This window comes from Carcharhinus amblyrhynchos, chromosome 3 (assembly GCF_965287045.1).
Source record: "Carcharhinus amblyrhynchos chromosome 3, sCarAmb.v2.hapA, whole genome shotgun sequence".
In the NCBI taxonomy this organism is placed as follows: Eukaryota; Metazoa; Chordata; class Chondrichthyes; order Carcharhiniformes; family Carcharhinidae; genus Carcharhinus; species Carcharhinus amblyrhynchos.
In genome coordinates, this window is record NC_137326.1 from 57,335,475 (window position 1) to 57,354,231 (window position 18,757).

An 18,757-nucleotide genomic window follows, 5' to 3' on the forward strand; every position below is an offset into this window, starting at 1 on the left:
TTTGTGGAAAATTACTCTTTGGCCTCCAGAGGTGATCAAATCAATCAACAGATATTATTTATCAATAATGGCGGGCAAGCCTGGAGTGCAATGTACTGAGTCTCACAGGTCTTCTTGCTTGATTTCTACTCAGTGACTGACAAGAAACAATTTTTTCTCGAGCAAATACGCAGAAACAGTTTTCAGTAGCAGAATTGAGTAATGGGGATCAGGAATTCACTGCCTGAAAAATCGCTGGAAACAAATTCAATACAAACTTTCCAAATGATACTGCTAATACACAAAGAGAATAATTTGTAGGACTAAGAACAACAGAATGGGACTGATTTGATAGTTATTTCTAAGAGCCAAAATAGCAGCAAAGCAGTATAGTGGCTAGCATTGCTGTCTCACAGTGCCAGGAATGCTGGTTTGATTCCGGCCTTGGGTGACTGTTTGTGTGGAGTTTGCATGTTCTCCCCGTGTCTGCGTGGGTTTTCTCCAGGGGTTCCAATTTCCTCCCACGGTTCACAAATGTGCAGGTTAAGTTGATTGGCTATGCTATGTTGTCTCTTAATGTCCCAAGATGTGTAGGTTATGTGAATTAGCCATGATAAATGTGCGGGGATAGAAGGATAGGGTGGAAGGGGGGGCTTGGGTGGGATGTTCTTTTGCAGGGTTGGTGCAGACTCAATGGCTGGATGGTCTCTTTCTGTACTGTGGGGATTTTTGGAAAAATAGTCTCAAAAGCCCAAGTTCCTTGTTCTATGGTGTACGATTCTATGATTAAGAACATTTTAAAATTTGATGGGCTGTGAGTGTCATTGGCAAGGCCAGCAAATTTTGCCAATCCTTAAATACCCTTGAATGGAATGGATTGCTAGACCATTTCAGAGGGATAAGTCAATCACATTACTGTGGGCCTTGAGACACAGGCCAGACCAGTTAAGGATGGCCAATTTCCTTCCCTCAAAGAACATTAGTGAATCAATGATAGTTTCATGGTGACCATTATTGAGATGAGCTTTCAATTCCAGATTTTATTAAATTTAAATTCCACCATCTGCCATGGTTGCTTTTTGACCCTAAGTCCCCAGAGCATTAATCTGTCTCTTTGAATTAGCAGTCCAGTAGCATTACAACTATGCTACCAACTCTTTTCAACATGAGGCTGGATTAAGCTACTTGTCCCTTCTAGCTGGCTCCAGCATTCAATAGGGTCATGTCTAATCTGACGGTAGCCTCAACTCCATTTTCCCACCTGCTTCCCAGAAACCTTGACTTCCTTGTAGATCAAAAATCTAATTCAGCCTTGAATATACTCTATTTGAACATATAACCTTCACTGCTCGATCGGGAAGAGAATTCCAAACACACACAACTTTGACAGAAGTTCTCCCTCATCCCCATCTTAAATGGGGGAGTCCTTATTTGGAAACTGTGTTCCCTAATTCTAGATTCTGCAGCAAGAGGAAACATCCTTTTAGCATCTATCCTGTCAAGCTTCTTCAGAGACTTGTATGTTTCAATAAGACCAATTCTCGTTTTTCTGTACACCAAAGAGGCCTAAGCTTTCCTCATATAATAAGCCCTTCAGCCATGGAAGCAATCTACTGAACCTTCTCGGAACTGCCTCCAATGCAAGTGTATCTTTCCTAAAATGGTGACCCAAAGCTGGATGCAGTACTCCAGGTGTGGTCTGTCCAATGTCCTATGCAGTTGTAACAAAACTTTCCTACTTTATACAGTAACACTGCATGGCTCAGCATTTTCCGTAGCAATCAGATTGGACTAGAATTACTAACAAATCTCCCTCGTAGTTAGTTAGATGATATCTTGTTTTAGAATGGTTATTACAACATATAATGAACATGCTCTAAAGTGTAGGTGGATTTAAGCTAGCCGGTCGTTTTATGACCCAAGTATAACCATGCAAGAACTTGCATTTTTTAAATCAGATTTAACTTGTAAAATCCCTCAACCAGCTTTAAGAACAATAAGACAAATAAAGACATATAAAGAGGTATTAGGACATAGTGAATAAAAACTTGGGAAAGTAGGTGTTATAAAATGTCTTCAAAGCTGACCCAAGTCACCAGCAACAATGGCTGTAGGAATTTTACACACCCAGTGTTATATTTTGCTGAGAGTTAACAATAGATATGAAACCACCCTGGACTGGAAGATTTGAGCTCAACTATTTTATAACATGAGGAATGCAAACCCAGCATTTTACAATGCTTGGCAATAATGAATCAATTTAGAAGTCATAAATTAGAAGAGCAAAGTTCAATTGATTAGCATTTATCTTGGAATACTGCTGTCATTCAGTATTGTTAGAAGAGATATACTGAGGGTATATTTTCCCTCCTCCTATGCCAGAGTACAGATCCATATGGGCAATTAGCCTTTCATCACATGCCTAATAACTATTCTTCATCGGGAAGGGAATATCAGAGTAAAAAATCTGTTTTCACACAATACAAAAAACATCTTTTCCAGCATAAATGACTAGGCAGCTAAAAACACTAAAGAAATTGTTATTGTTCCTATCAGCAGCCTTGTCTACAATCAGGAACCTTCATAAGGGATTGAAGTTGGGATTAGCGATTACATACAGCTCAGCAAATCACCACCTTAACCAAATTACTAGAAAAAGTTGACGGAGTGATTTCAGTGATTAGTTCAAAGTCCAGAATATCTCAGCAAACCAACCTGATAAGTCTGTGGTCAACATTTCCATGTCTGTAAATATTCAGGACAAAGCAATATGCTATCCCTAAACAGGTAACAAAATACGACTCCATTAGGTTTGGAATACAGCTAACACAATACCCTCTCCATAATCCGAATGTCCATCACCAAATACAGTAATAGCCTACCCCCAGTCTGAATACCAGGTACTGTAACACCCTGCCCCCAATCTGAATATCATGTATGCAACACCCAATCTGAATACCAGGTATTATAATACCTAGTCCACAATCTGAATACCAGCTTCTGTAACACCCAATCAATACCCATGTCACCAATCTGAAAACCAGCTATTGTAATGACCAGTCCTCAGTCTGAATACCAGGTACTGTAATACCCAGTCCCCAGTCTGAATATCAGCTGCTGTAATACTCAGTCCCCAATCTGAATATCAGCTACTGAAATACCTAGTACCTAGTTTGAATACTAGGTATTGCAATGGTATTGCACAATGTTCAGCACCATCCAGCAGTCCACGTTCAAATGCAACAAGATCTGGACAATATCCAGGCTTGGGCTGACAAGTGGCAAATAACATTCGCACCACATAAATGCCAGGCAATGACCATCATCAATAAGAGACATACTAACCACTGTCCCTTAACATTCAAAGGTGTAACCATCACCGAATCCCCCACTGTCAACATCCTTGGGTTAACATTGACCAGAAATTCAATTGGACTCATCACATAAAACACAGTGGCAACAAGAGCAGGTCAAAAGCTCAGAATACTGCATTGAGTAACTCACCTCCTGACTCCCCAGAACCTATTCACCATCTACAAGGCAACAATCAGGAGTGTGATGGAATACTTCCCACTTGCCTGGATGGGTGCAGCTCCAACAACACAAGAAGCTTGCCACCATCAAGAACAAAACAGCCCACTTGATTGGCACCACATCTACAAACATTCAATCTCTCCACCACCAATGCTCAGTAGCAGCAGTGTGTATTATCTACAAGATGCACTGCAGCAACTCACCAAAGATCCTTAGACAGCACCTTCCAAACCCATGACCACTTCCATCCAGAAGGACAAGGGCAGCATATAAATGGCAACACCACCACCTGCAAGTTCCCCTCCAAGCACTCACCATCCTGACTTGGAAATAAATTCCTGTTCCTTTGCAGTCACTGGGTCAAAATGCTGGAATTCCCTCTCTAATGGCAATGTGACTCAAACCACAGAACATGGACTGCAGTGATTCAAGAAGGCAGCTCACCACCACCTTATCAAGCACAACTAGGGATGAGCAATAAATGCAGGCCAGCCAGTGATGTCCATGAACCACAAATGAACCAAAAAAAAAATTCAGTCTGAATACTAGGTACGGTAATACCTTATCCGCAGTCTGACTACCAGGTACAGTAATACCTAGTACCAATCTAAATAGCAGACACTCTAATATTCAATCTCCAGTCTGAATACCAGCTATTGTAATACCCAGTTCCCATTTGGAATACCAGTTACCGTAGTACTGTCCGTAGTCTGACTACCAGGTACTATAATAGTCAATCCCCAACCTGAGTACCAGGTACTGTAATACTCTATCTCCAGTCAGACTACTGTAATGCCAGGTAATGCAATATCCTGTCTGAATACCAACTACTGTAAAATTCAATCCCTAGTATCAGCTACTGTAATAGCCCCCATTTGGAATACCAGGAATTGTAATTCCCAGTCCCTAGTCTGAACTTAAGGTACTGTAATATCCAATCTAAATACCCAGGTACTGTAATAGCTAGTCTCCAATCTGAATGGAATCCCGACAATGCAGAAGTCCGTGGAGCCTGCACCAATAATAATCCCATCCAGGCCCTATCCCCATAACCACACATTTACCTTACTAATCCCCCAACACTAACAGTCAATTTAGCATGGCCAATCAACCTAACTGGCACACCTTTAGACTGGAGGAAACCCATGCAGACACGGGGAGAATGTGCAAACTCCACACAGATAGTGACAGGAGCCAGAATTGAACCCAGCTTCCTGGCACTGTGGGGCAGCAGTGCTAACCACCCTGCCACCATCCTGCCCTGAATACCAGCTGCTGTCATACCCAGTCCCCCAACTGAATGCCAGATATTGTAATGGCCAGTCTCCAATCGAATGCTGTAATACCACGTCCCCGAGTCTGAATAATAGGTATTGTAAAGCCGATCGCCTCTCAATCTGCGAATACACGATGCCTTCGCTATTCTCCCCGCCATGGGTGTACTGTTTGTTGCCCGGTGCCCAGTAATTACCGTGCCGCTGTGACTGTAGTTGTGCCGGGGATGGTGCAGCCAGCTGCCGGCCTCCAACTGCAGTCGGAGTCGGGCTCCCAGTCGCGACCTAAACGCCAACATCTCCGAATGCCAGTCCACTCCGGCCGCCGCCTGCACAGTACGCATGCGCTCATCCTGCCACACAGCATCACCAGAATTGTAGTCCACACAGATCCTCGGAACTCATCGGCACCCTGGCACTACAACTCCCATGATGTATCATGACTAATATTAGACTCAGTATGGGCTAACTGGAATGTTCATCTGTTTAAATATTTCTGCTTGTTTTTTGCGGGTATTAATAATCCATCTTCCAGGATTTGCTCAATGTGAGTTTAAGTATACAGGAGTAACACACTTTACTGTGACTTAGAAGGTTGAGGGTTCAAGACCCACTCCAAACAAGTTAATCCCTGGCTGACACTCCTGAGGATGTGCTGCATTGTTAGTGGTGCTATCTGACAGTGTTGGGAATTTTAGGAATTCACTACCTCAGAGACCTGAGGATGGCCAGGTAATGGTATTTGAACTTGGTAATTGTTTTGTTTGTGGAATAGGATGAGAAATTGGAGATGCTATAGAAGTTTAGCCATGATCTTATTGGATGGTGGAGCAGGCTGATGGGCATTATGGCCTTTTCTCTCTCCTATTTCTTTTATCCTTAAATCATGTTACTGAAAATTGGTTTATTACACAACATAAGCTTTTTTAATCAGTGTGTATCTGCAGTATCTGTAAGTAATGTTTCTAAATAATGGAAAAAATATAAAAACACACAGAACCTACAAACTTGTATGGTACACTGTGGTTGGTTTACACAAAATGTACCATACAAGTTTGTTTCCTTGTCAATTAAGAAAAGCTTTTAAAAAGGCTTGTGCCCAAAGATGAGTAATTTTATGTGTTTCTTCAATAATTAGCAGAAATTTGGCATACTGATTAACTTTCTTGAGGGACATGACTATTCTGGTAGGTAGGGCTGGCTTTCATCACAATGTTTTTCAAATGAGCATGCATGATCAAAGAAGCTACATTTACACTAATTTACATTTACAATTTGCACCTGAAATTCTTGATCTTTTGCACTAGTTTGGCTGATTTGAACTGATGGAAATTCAAGATTTACAGCACAGAAACAGGCCATTCTTCCAAAATGCACTACATGAACCTCCTCCCACCCTTCTTCATGCAGTCCCATTAACATGTAATTCTACTCATTTCTCCCTCATGTTCTCAAAATGATCACATTGTGCTGGAAGCTGGCACTGGGGTGGAACATTCCAGCCATAAAGTCACCTCTCAAGCAATTTTCTAGAGAAAAGAGATCTACCTTGTTCCAGTAGGTAGTTATGATGTACCATTTTGGTACTATTGTAGTAAACCATTTTTGTAATACTAGAATGTGCACAGTACTCCAAATCTGGTGAAACCAAGGTTTTATACTATCTCCAAAAATGTGTGGGTTAGGTTGATTGGCCATGTTGTTACCCCTAGTGTCAGGGGATTAGGAGGGTAAATATATGGGGTTAAGCGGGTAGGACCTAGGTGGGATTGTTGTTGGTGCAGGTACATTGGGCTGAATGGCCTCCTTCTGCATTGTAGAGATTCCATAATTCAACACAAATTTAACAAGTCTCTACTCCTTTTCGTTTCTCTCTCTCTCTAGCAATGGACGAAATGTTTTGTCTGTTTCTAATGGCCTGATTAACCTGCATCATTACGTTTAGTAATTTGTGTACCTGCAAATCACTCTTTGTTTACTGCATTTATACACTTGTGTTCCAAAAAATGCATGGTCTCCTCTATTCTTCCTAACAAAACGTACCACCTCACACTTATCTATATTGAAGTTAATTTACCAATGAAATATATATTTTTATGCGTTTATTAATGTTTTCCTGTATTTTGTTGGCCCTTCCCTATATTTTGGGTGGCATAGTGATTACTACTGCTGCCTCCTGATTCCAGGGACCCGAGTTCAATTCCGGCCTTGGATGACCATCTGTATGAAGTTTGCAAGTTCTCCCTGCATCTGCGTGAGTTTTCTCTGAGTGCTTTGACTTCCTCCCACAATCCAAAGACTTTCGGGTTCAGTGAAAATTGGTCATCTAAATTGTCCCTTAGTGTCCCAAGATGTGTAGGGTTAGGTGAATTAGCCATGGTAAATGTGTGGGCTTACAGAAATAGGGTGAAAGAGAGGGCCCAAGTAAGATACTCTGTCAGAGTCAGTTCGAATGGCTTTTTCTGCTCCTAAAGATCCTATGGTTATTTACATCCACAATTTGGAATAATTTGCAACTTTGTAAATGTCTTTCTGATTCCTGAACTGATTTATTTACATAGTGAACTACAACTTACATGAAGCAATCCTTGCTGGCAGTCTGAACTTTCCTAATCTATTTCCCTAATTCATTGCCACCCCCCACTCCAAAAAGGTCTCCAATTCTGTGTTAAGAGTCAGAGACTTTGGACATTTGCATATTATTTACCTGAACAATTACTCAGGAAATGTTTGCTAGAAAAATCCTAGTCTAACTCCTCCCTAACCATACAACTGATTTCCCAATCACCCCAGCCTCCCCATTCAATTACCCTACCTGATCCAACTTGACTAGTCTCCCAAACCAAACCTAACTAACCCCACTACCTGACACACCTCTCCTCACCACCAGATTACTTCTCACCTCAATCAGGCCAGCTCCCTACCTGACAACACCTCCTGGCCTGACTACCCTGCCTGACTCATCCACATGCCATGCTACCCACCTATCACCTATTCACTTATCTCACCCACCTCACTTACCCTAACCACTTAGCTCTTCTTTCCACCTACAATTCAGACATCACCCATTCACTAGCTAACATTCACAATGACATTTAAACGTACATATTGGCAGCTAGTACTATAAAAAGGTGACTTGGCATCTGTGCTGATTCTTGTAACTGATCTCTGCAAGCATACACCTGTCTCATACCAAAAGCAACCTTCCCAGACATGTTTTGCTAGCGTGATCCGCTTCCTCCAAAAAGGGTCAGAGGAGGGACTCTGAAGAAAGGGTGGATGATTGGCACTGAAAGGGGTATCTGGGGAGGAGGTCTTTGTAATGGCACTCCAGGCAGCTCACCCTCCCTCTCCCCTCAACCCCAATGCATTCAACGTCTTTTTTTGCATTAAGTGCCGTAAAATCGCAAATCATACCTTGCCATAAAAACTGGTGCCATTCTCTCTCTTGCTTGTTCAGCACTTAGAATTTTTCTCATAAGATTGTGCCCAATGTGGGGGATTGTATTTCTTTTTAGTTCCAATTTGACCGTATTTCTTTGTTCAGTAAGGCCGCATAATTATGGCCGGCTTGTGCTTTTTAGTGCAGTATCGTTCTCCTAGATATTCTTAATCACTACTTTAAAGTTTTCCTATGCTACTCTATTTCATTGTCAGTAAATTATTTGTTTATTTTTCCTTGTTACACTCTCAACTCTTTAAATCAGCGTTTTTACAATTTATTAATTTGGTCCAAAAATAAAGTACTCCACATGCTGGAAATCCAAGGTAAAAATAGAAAATGCTGGAAGTGTTCAACAGGCCAGGCAGTATCTGTGGAGAGAGAAATAGAGTTGAAGTTTCATATCGTGATCAGGACTTGAAATGTTAAACTCTGCAGAAAGAATGACAAAGCAGATATCATTTAAATGGAGAGTAATTGCTGAACTCTTAAGGTTCAGAGGAATCTGGGTATGCAGATACATGAGTCAGGAAAAGTTAGTATCACAGCAAGTGATTAGGAAAGCAAATGGAATGTTGTTTATTACAAGGGGGGTGAACATAATAAGAAATAAGAACATAAGAAATAGGAGCAGGAGTAGGCCATCCAGCCCTTCGAGCCTGCCCCGCCATTCAATAAGATCATGGCTGATCTGTCGCTGCTCAGTTCCACTTTCCCGCCCTCTCCCCATAACCCTTAATCCCCTCTCCTATCAAAAACCCATCAACCCACGTCTTAAAAATATTTAGCGAGGCAGCCTCCACCACTTCAACGGGCAGAGAATTCCAGAGATTCACCACCCTTTGAGTGAAGAAGTTCCTCCTCAACTCTGTTCTAAACCGCCCCCCTTTTATCTTGAGGCTGTGCCCCTTAGGGTGGTAATATGAAAGCAAGGATGTTTTACTATAATTGTACAGTAAGGATATCAATATGTTATAATCAGAGAAGGTTCACTTGACTCCTTGGGGGGGGGGGATGGGGTTGGGTTTCTTCTAAGGAAAAACTCGATAGGCTGGGTCTGTATCCACTGGCGTTTAGAAGAATGAGAGAATTTTATTGAAGCATAAGAGCTCCCAAAGGGATTTGACAGGCTGGACCCTTGTGGGAATTATCTCCCATTTAAGAAGCAGATAAGAAGAATTTATTTGTCTCTGAGGGTGGTAAATCTTCAGAACTTTTTTCCCAGTGTGGGATAGAGGCGGGGTCAATGAATATTTTTAAGGCAGAGATTTGTAGATTCTTGACTGACAAAGGACTCAAAAGTTATTGGGAGTAGGTGGAATATAGAGTTAAGCCCACAACCAGGTGTGCCATGATCTTACTGAATAGCGGGGCAAACTTGAGCAGGCAAATGGCCTACTCCTGCACCAGTCCTGCTGAGTATTTACAGCATTTTCTGTCCTTACTACTTTGCTCGTTGTCTTATCTATATACTTCTCAATCTTATTTTGGAGATTATTAACATAAACATGTTCCCCTTTGCTTAGTTATATACTTGTTCAGTTTAATTTCTCATTATTAGCTCCAGTTGTGCCCACTTTCCTGTTTAACTTTTTACATAGGCTACTTAAAATTAAAACCGGTCCATCACCTCCGTCACAGGAAAAACTGGTCCATCACCTCCATCACATAAAAGCTGGTCCATCACAGTAAAAGCCATTCTATTGCCTCCATCACAGTAAACATCAAATATAAAGAATCAGGGGAAATATGCAAGGGAGCTCCTAGACATTACAAACACACTGAAAACAAATTTTGCCTTAGTACGAAGCATGTAACCCTGTGGCCTAAAATATGTTTTTACATTTTGTAATCAAAGCATGAGACATGGCAGCATTATGCATCCCTCCAGTCACCTACAGATGTTCTAATAGTGTGTGGTTTTCTTTCATTTCACTCCATTGGTCAATTTCTTCAGCTTTTCCGATTAATTGTTTTGTCTTACATTTTCTTAAGTCAATTCTATAGCAGATATAAAGCAATGTCCATTTCTCACACCATCAACAATGCAGCCGGTCAGTGCTATAGCACTCATTGTAAAGTGACTCTTCACTTTAAGTTCCTGATGTAAAATTGTTTCATTTTAACATTGCAAATAAAAAAAGGCCATCAAGAATAAACATCACAATATTTGGTTTTATGTTATCTTCATTCTGGCTCTCCGGGACACCACACTATGTTCTGATGATGGAGCTGCTGCCACAGTTAGCAGAGGCTCAGGCACTGGGAAAAGATAGTGAGGCCCGAGATCCAAGAGCAGGAGGGCAGGGCAGGGATAGACTCCATCAGCAGCTCCTTTGCAGCTCCTCCCTGCGACAAGGCTTCGGTCCCTGCAGAATCTCAGAAAGGGGTCCAGGCTCTGGAGAGAAGAGAAAGACAGAGTGTGAAATGTGAGAGAGAGAGGAAAAGAGGGAGAGCGAAACAGAGCAGAGTGAAAAATAAGAAAGAGAGAGAGAAAGTGTGGGAAAGTGGAGAACCGAGTTTCAGAAGTGATGTGGATGAGGCAAAGAAGCTGGACTACTTAAGGTTTGTTTGTATAAGTTACTGTTATCTAATTTTAATTGATGTGTATTTCTGTTATATTCAGTGATTTATTTGATTTTGCAAGATATTCCAGCTAAGTTCTGCATGAGTTGTATAGTATTGTTATTTATACATTAAGTTCCTTTAGACATTTATGCCTGGGAATACCAATGTCGACTTTAATATTGATTTGTACGGGAACTCAAGAATCATTTAAAGTTGGTTCACTTAAAGTCACTATTATAAGGAACAGAATGAATACTTTAAGCGAGGACATACTGACCAGCAATATCAAAGAGGCACATTTGTAATTATACAAAAAAGAAACTTGAATACTAGCTGTGGAGTCCAACAATCTGAAAAAAAAACTTGTCAAGCTTAATAATAGCTCTTTTTACTACAATTAGGGGAGATAGTGGCAATAGTGATAATATCATTAGACCAGTAATCCACAGGCCAAGGCTCTGGGGACATGGGTTCAACTGGGTACCATCACGGCAGCTGGCAGAATTTAAATTCAGTTAATATCGAGCTAGTTTCAACAATGGAAATCAAGGCAGCTATCACTGATTATTGTTAATCCACCCGGTTCACTTATGTCCTTTACAGAAGGAAATCTGCCATCCTTATTTGGTCTGGCCTACACGTGACTCTAGACCCACAGCAATGTGATTGACTCTTAACCACCTTATGAAATGAATGAGCAATCAAACTGCTCAGCTCAAGGCCAAATGCTGGCCTAGCCAGCGACACCCACATCCAATGAAAGAATACAAAAAATTTAGAATAAGAATATATTACATTTATTAATTCTGTACATATAAAACATGTGGAGTTGACACAGAACAGTTCCCACTCAAGCAAATAGACAAGAACTAGCTTGTGTTTCAGTCCTATTTTCCGTTGGTGCAACAAGTACTTTTCATTTGAGCCTGTACGTATTCACAAACTGGGAGTTCTGAATCCTCTGATCCTCCAGGCAGTAACAGTACTGTAAGATGATTCAGTCAGGTATAAGATAGCAAGTTGACATCATAGGAACCATTCATCTGTGTACAGGATAAAGTATAGTAAAGCTGATTCCTTCATATTCTGTCTGCATCTCAATTCCTTCTCTTTTTAAAAAATCTTTTAATAATCTCTTTCCTTCCTGAATGACAAATTTTACAGACATTAATCTGCTGTCAGTTCTTTTCTGTGGCCTTACTTAAGGATTCAGAGTAGGATCATTGACAAGTTGGCAAATTGCTGAAGTCATTGAAACATATCCCCAATCAGGTCTTCATCCGACATCTCTACACAAAAGGACTTCCAGTAGAGATCATTGGATAATGATTGGGAACACAGCTTTCTTGAAGATGTTCAACTGTTTAAAATAAATTCAGGACCTAAGCATTTAAACAATTCAATCACATATTGCAAAAAAAATGAGAAGCATGTTTATCAGGAGTGGGATATCTGGCTGATTTTCTTAATAGCCCAGGAATGTGAAGATTAATTGTAGCTTCCCTAAACTGACACGCTAGTTGAAATCAGCTAGCTGAGCACAGACTGTGGTTCGGACCTGTAACCTTTTGCTCTGGAGAGATTAGTGCTACATCAGGTAATCACTTAACCCTCTAAGCAACGTTTTTACTTTAAAACAACATCCTAATGTTGAGGCTGCTTTTTAGACTGAATAAACATAACATTTATCTGGAGTGGTAACATTCCCTTCTGCCTGTTTATAAACATACTTTGAGAGAATGATAAAAAATACTTACATCAAATCGTCAACTTGGTTGGTTGTTGGGATTATTTCGGACCATTTCAGTTAACACCCACATCTGTTAACACTGGAAGCTAAAACCTCTGGATCTGGTAGTCCCTGTGAGAGGATGTCTATAGTTGAAAAAATGACCAAAGTACAGTGACTGCATCTTATCCTCCATATCCATGTTTGTAATCTAGCAACCTTTCACACACAATTTCATGCTGCTATAGAATCCCTGCAGTTCAGGAGACTATTTGGCCCATCAAGTCTGCACTGACTCTCCAAGAGTAAGTTACTTGGCCCACCACCAGCCCTATCTTCCTAACACTTTGCATTTACCTCATTAATCCCCCTAACCTACACATATTTGGACACTAATTTAGCATGGCCAATCCATTTAATCTGCACATGTTTGGACTGTGGGAGGAAACTGAAGCACCGGAGGAAACGCACACAGACATGGGAAGAATATGCAAACTCCACACAAACAATGACCCAAGATTGGAATTGAACCCAGGTCCCTGGTGCTGTGAGGCTGCAGGACTAACCACTATGCTATCCATAGTCCTTCAATTCATAGAATCCCCACCGTGCAGAAGGAAGTCATTTGGCCCAACAAGTCTGCACAGACCACAATCTCACCCAGGCCCTATTCACGTAATCCCACATATTTACCCTGCTAGTCACCTGACACTGAGGTCAATTTAGCATTGCCAACCAACCTAACACGCAGATCTTTGGACTGTGGGAGGAAACTGGAGTATCTGCAGGAAACTCAACAGATACAGGGAGAATGTGCAAACTCCACAGTGACCCAAGACTGAAATTGAACCAGGGTCCCTGGTGTTGTGAGGCAGCAATGCTAACCACTGTGCCATCATGCATGGCTCTCTCTTCTCATTTTTTTCAGTGTTGCCATTAACTCTTTTTCTCCTCCATACTTTTCTCCTATTATGTCTTCCTTCCTACAACTCCTTCTGTCATCACATCAGTGACTTTCTGTTTGTATTGCCCGCTTCCTCACACTCACTTTCTCTGAGTCCATTTAGCTTTTTCATGATTCTTGCTCATCGTGCATTTTCTTTTTCCAGATCAGCTATGACATCGTGGAACGGCGAAAGAAGCTTGAAGAGCTGAATGGTCCACATCTTTTCCCATATCTCCTACTATAGCATGATAAAATAGAGCAATAAGCTTTCTCTCAATAAAACTGACCATTTCCAGCTCAGTGCTGAGCAAGTGGTGAAGAGCAGGAAGCAGGAGCAGGGATGTGGGAAAGGTGGGTGATACAATCCATGGAGAATAGTACATGGAGCAGGTGGATTATATGCTTAATTTCTTAAAGCATTAACATAAAACGATGAAGCTGCATTTCTTCATAGTTACATTCTCTAGGAAGTAAAAATTTAAGATGATTGACAAAGAAACAACCTGCAGTATCCCTCACGAACACTGAGCTGGGTGACAGAGGCTGCTGGAGCCTATGTTGTTAGGAAGTTTAAAGGTAAGGATAAGAGGAATCGCAAAATATCCAATTGTTAAACACAGTATGTTGTCTGGCCTTGGAGGGGAGCATGCATAATAAAGCTGAGAGCAGCAGATAGCAGGGCTGGTGGTGGTCATGAGGTGAGTTTAGCCTTGTTCAAATAAGGGCACTGCTTTAAATATTAGAGTACTATTTAAACTCAAAGGATATCAAAGCACAAGTTCGTCAGGACACCATTTTCCCTGACGCTGGCACTGTTAGCAAGTATAATGGCAACACCTTCTTGTTTAGTGCCTGAAAAACTGCATGCTGGTGCACTGTGAAAACTCATATCTGAAAACAGCACAAATGAAAACAAACAAATCCATATATTTAAAACACATTTTGTACTTTTGTTATTTTAACAACAATGTGTGTCTGCATAACACAGATACTCTTCAAAGGATTGATCAAAGTAATGTGAGTAAGTTACTTTAAAATGGAAAAGTTTATAAATTAAATTTTTTCCACAAGTACAATAGAGTCCAGTAGTAAGAAACAAGTCAGAAACAGACAATGAACAGGTTTATATAGAATTTGGATTGATGGAGTTCAATGATAGACAGCTGCAATGTGTTGTAACAAATTTTAATCCAGTGAAGCAATGAAACCTGCAAAAATAAAACATCACCACACAAAACATCCAGAATACAGAAATAAATGAAATACTTATTTGATCCACATGAAAGAATAGTTGTCAGAAATCTCAAATGACAAATATAACATTGTTGTCAGAGCCTCTTCTAGAACCATTCTTCTTAAGTGTTTTGGATTGCTGGAAGCAAGAAAGCCCAAAGAGAGGAGACTATTCTTCCAGCAACTTCCAACTTCCTAACAAATCTGCAAATGATGGTGAATAAAGATGTTGCACAGAAGTTGAAGACCTCCCTACTTTCTAATCACTCAATTAGTAGAAGAATCAAGCAATGCTCAAGAGTGGCACAGCAGTTAGCACTGCTACAGTGCCAGGGATCCAGGTTTGATTCTGGCTTCGGGTGAGTGTGTGGAGTTTGCACATTCTCCCTGTGTCTGCATGGGTTTCCTCCCACAGTCCAAAGATGTACAGGTTAAGCGGATTGGCCATACTAAGTTGCGCCTTAGTGTCTCAAGATGTGTAGGTTAGATGGATTAGCCGTGGAGAATGTGTTGAGTTGCAAGAATGAGGTAGGGGAGAGGGCCTGGGTAAGACCCTCTGTAAGAGAATCAGTAGACTTGATGGGCCTCATGGCCTCATTCTGTACAGCAGCGATTCTATGATTCTAAGAGATATTGGTAAATTGGCTTGATGAGACAACTGAAGTTGATAATGCAGTACACTATGTGTGCTTTTCGGGTGAGGGAGGTTTGAGAGGGTGAACAATGGATGCTGAACTATTCAGATTATGATAAATTACTGGATCAATAATTGCAGTGGGAGATCTGCATTCGTGTTTGCACATGTTATGCTGTCACAATAACAGTCAATATGAAATCATGTCGTTGTAAGAATAAGAGCTATAAATCCACACTGCATTGCCATGTTCTTGCTTGAAAAAGAATGAAATCCAAATTATATGCTGTGTTAAAATGTAACTGTGACATCTGTCAATTTTGTGAAGTCCTGACCTGTGAATTCACATTTGCTTGCAAAGCTGTGTTCTGAAATGGTGTAGGACATGAAAAAATTATTGTTTTATACCCAAGTACGTTTGTCACCTTGCAGCAGAGTTTTAGAACGAGTTTTCAAGCGAAGAGAGCTACTGGCTTTTCTTTCTACGCACAATCCTGCAAAAGCTGAATACATCTCTAACCAACTATGGATAACAAAACTTGTACATCTTGTTGACATTTTTAAACCTGCAAAAATACACTGAATCTGTCATTACAAGGGAGCAATGTAACCATAGTTGAAGTAAATGACTAGATTGCACCATTTGGGAAATTATTTGGAAAACCAGACTGAGCAACGGAGTTTCAGAAATGTTCCCGCTGTTGATAAGTTCTGGATGTAAACACATTGAGACTTGTTTGTGAAAGAATCATTGCTCCTCTTACAATATTGGCAGAATACTTCAATGCCTATTTTTAAAATTGAAAATTTAAACACAGCCAAGTACGATTGAAAGAAAACCACAAAATTCTGGAAAATCTCAACAGGTCTGACAGCATCTGTGGAGAGAGAACAATGCTGACGTTTCAAGTCTGAATGATTCTTTTTCATGCCAAGTGCGATGAGGTATTTTCAATGTGCATAACAGAAGCAGGGTTAGTGAAACTATGCTGTCAATGCTCATTGAAAATTATGTTTTGGGTGATTTGTTGCTGCAGTGTGTCCAGAGTTAATAAAATAAGTGAAGAAAAATTGTTGCAATCTTTCTGAAATATTACTTCCTGCTAATGTCAGCAATGAAGATGAAGACCAGATTCCACCTGGCAGTGCAGGATGATTTACAAATATCACTGTCATGCATCACTGAAGGATTTGAGAAGTAGGCACTCAAATCCTACTTTTCTGACATTTTTAACTAAATAGCATTTTCTTAAAATCATTACTAAAAGATTAATCAGAAGTTAATTATTCTTTTTTGTTGAAACTTTCTCTAGATTGACAACTCTTACTTCCTATTCTTGTCTCAAGATTAAACATAACATGCAAAATAACCAGCCTGTTTTCTATTTTTTTCTTGTGACAATTCATTCAGGATATTGGGGCATTCCTCTCACATACATTCTCATTAATACATAATTAAATTTGTATATTCAAGGTCCAGTGATTTCAATTGAACTATTTAAGAACATGAGTTCAATTCAAATGAATAGATAATTTGAACTAAGCAGCAAATTTAAAGGAATAAGTTGTAGATAGACAATAATAGATACAGCGACTCAAATAGAAGCGATCTCTCCCGATAGGAATTATCCCTCTCACAAACTCTTCCAAAGCTATTACCACTTTGATGTTTTATGGTTCCAGGGTCATCAATTTTCAGGGTGTCCAGGATTCATGTGTGAGCCTTCATACCGAACGCTACCGACCTAAATGACCACGTGCAGCATCAGAGCAGAGCTCAACTTCTGGTAGCCTATTTTCAATTGGACAGCTTCTAGTTCAGAAGGGGCTGCAGATACCAGTTATAGTGCCAATGGCTGAACCAGGTTGAGATCAATTAATTCAACACAGAGCTGAAATCAAATCTGGGATCTTCTAGTCTGTATGTTCACAAGTTGAAGCAGCAGAACCACTGCCGCCTCCCTGGCCAGTTTCACCATTTAGTAGAAATTGCTGATTTACTGGCACAACATGACTTTCTTGCCTGGTAACCATATCCTGAATTCCTTTAGTATTCAAGAGTTATCAATTTCCATTTGAATATGGAGCATTTCAGAGACTCAAATCATTTTGGGTAAAGTAATTTCTAATCTCAATCCAAAATGGCCAACTACTTATCCTGAGACTATGCCCCCTAGTTCTAGATTTGCCAGCCAGATGAAACAGCCTCTCAAAAAGCAACTTGTCAAGCCCTCTCAGAACCTTTCAAGTTTTAATGAAATTCCCTCTCAATATTCCAAACATCAGAGATTATAGGCTCACTCTTGTCAATTTCATAACAACATAAGAACTAAAAGTAGGCCATCTGGCCCCTCCATTCAGTAAGATCATGGCTGATCTTTTCATGGATGCCTGCTCACCATAACCCTTAATTCCCTTACTGTTCAAAAATCTATCTTTGCCTTAAAAACATTCAACAAGGTAGCCTCAACTGCTTCACTGGGCAAGGAATTCCACAGATTCACAACCTTTTGAGTGAAGAAGTTCCTCCTCAACTGAATCCTAACGCTGCTTCCCCTTATTTTGAGGCTATAGTTTCACCCACCAGGTGAGAACAACTTCCCTGCTTCTATCTTATCCATTCCCTTCATAATGTTATATGTTTCTATAAGGTCCCCCCTCATTCTTCTAAATTCCAAAGAGTATAGTCCCAGTCTACTCAGTCTCTGCTGACAAGCCAACCCTCTCAACTCTGAAATCAACCTAGGGAATCTCCTCTGTACCCTCCTCCAAGTGCCAGTATATCCTTTCTCAAGCAAGGAGACCGAAACTGTACAGTACTCCAGGTGTGGCCTGACCAGCACCTTATATAGCTGCAACATTATCCCTGTAAACTCCATCTCTCTATCAATGAAGGACAAAATTCCATTTGCCTTCTTAATTATCTGCTGCACCTGCAAATCAATTTTTTGAGATTCATGCACAAGGACACCCAGGTCCCTCATCACAGCAGCATGCTGCAATTTCTTCTCATCGGACAGCCCTCTTATCCTAATGAACCTTTGCTGAACCAGCTCTAAGGCTAGTATATCACTTCTTAGATACGGAAGCCAAAACTGTACTTAGAACTCCAAGTATGGTTTCACCAAAGCCTTGCACAATTTCAACAAGGCTTCTGTACCCCAACTCCATTGCAACAAAGGCCAACATATCACTAACCTTCCCAACTGTTTGCTTTACCTGCATGTTAACTTTGTGTTTCATATACAAGGGCAGCCAAATCCTTCTGAGTACCAACATTTAATAGTTCTCACCATTTAAAAAAATGTTTTTCTTCCTCCTACCAAAGTGAAAAATCTTATATTTCCCTACATAATGAGGCCAATTTTGAGCCTACACTCTCGGTCTGAGAGAGGTGTAGGGGGAATTTCAGAGTTTA

General features: G+C 40.5%; 1 protein-coding gene across 2 annotated transcripts in view; it reads right to left on the bottom strand.

Moving 5' to 3' along the window:
- The window catches only part of amt (aminomethyltransferase), a 36,190-nt gene extending 31,078 nt beyond the window's left edge, over window positions 1-5,112 (bottom strand). For both annotated transcript variants that reach the window (XM_080184292.1, XM_080184284.1), the window contains exon 1: window positions 4,985-5,112. In XM_080184292.1, coding sequence (XP_080040418.1) covers window positions 4,985-5,086 — 102 coding nt within the window. In that variant the 5' untranslated portion in view covers window positions 5,087-5,112. The remainder of the gene's footprint in view (window positions 1-4,984) is intronic.
- Window positions 5,113-18,757: the final 13,645 nt, after the last annotated feature.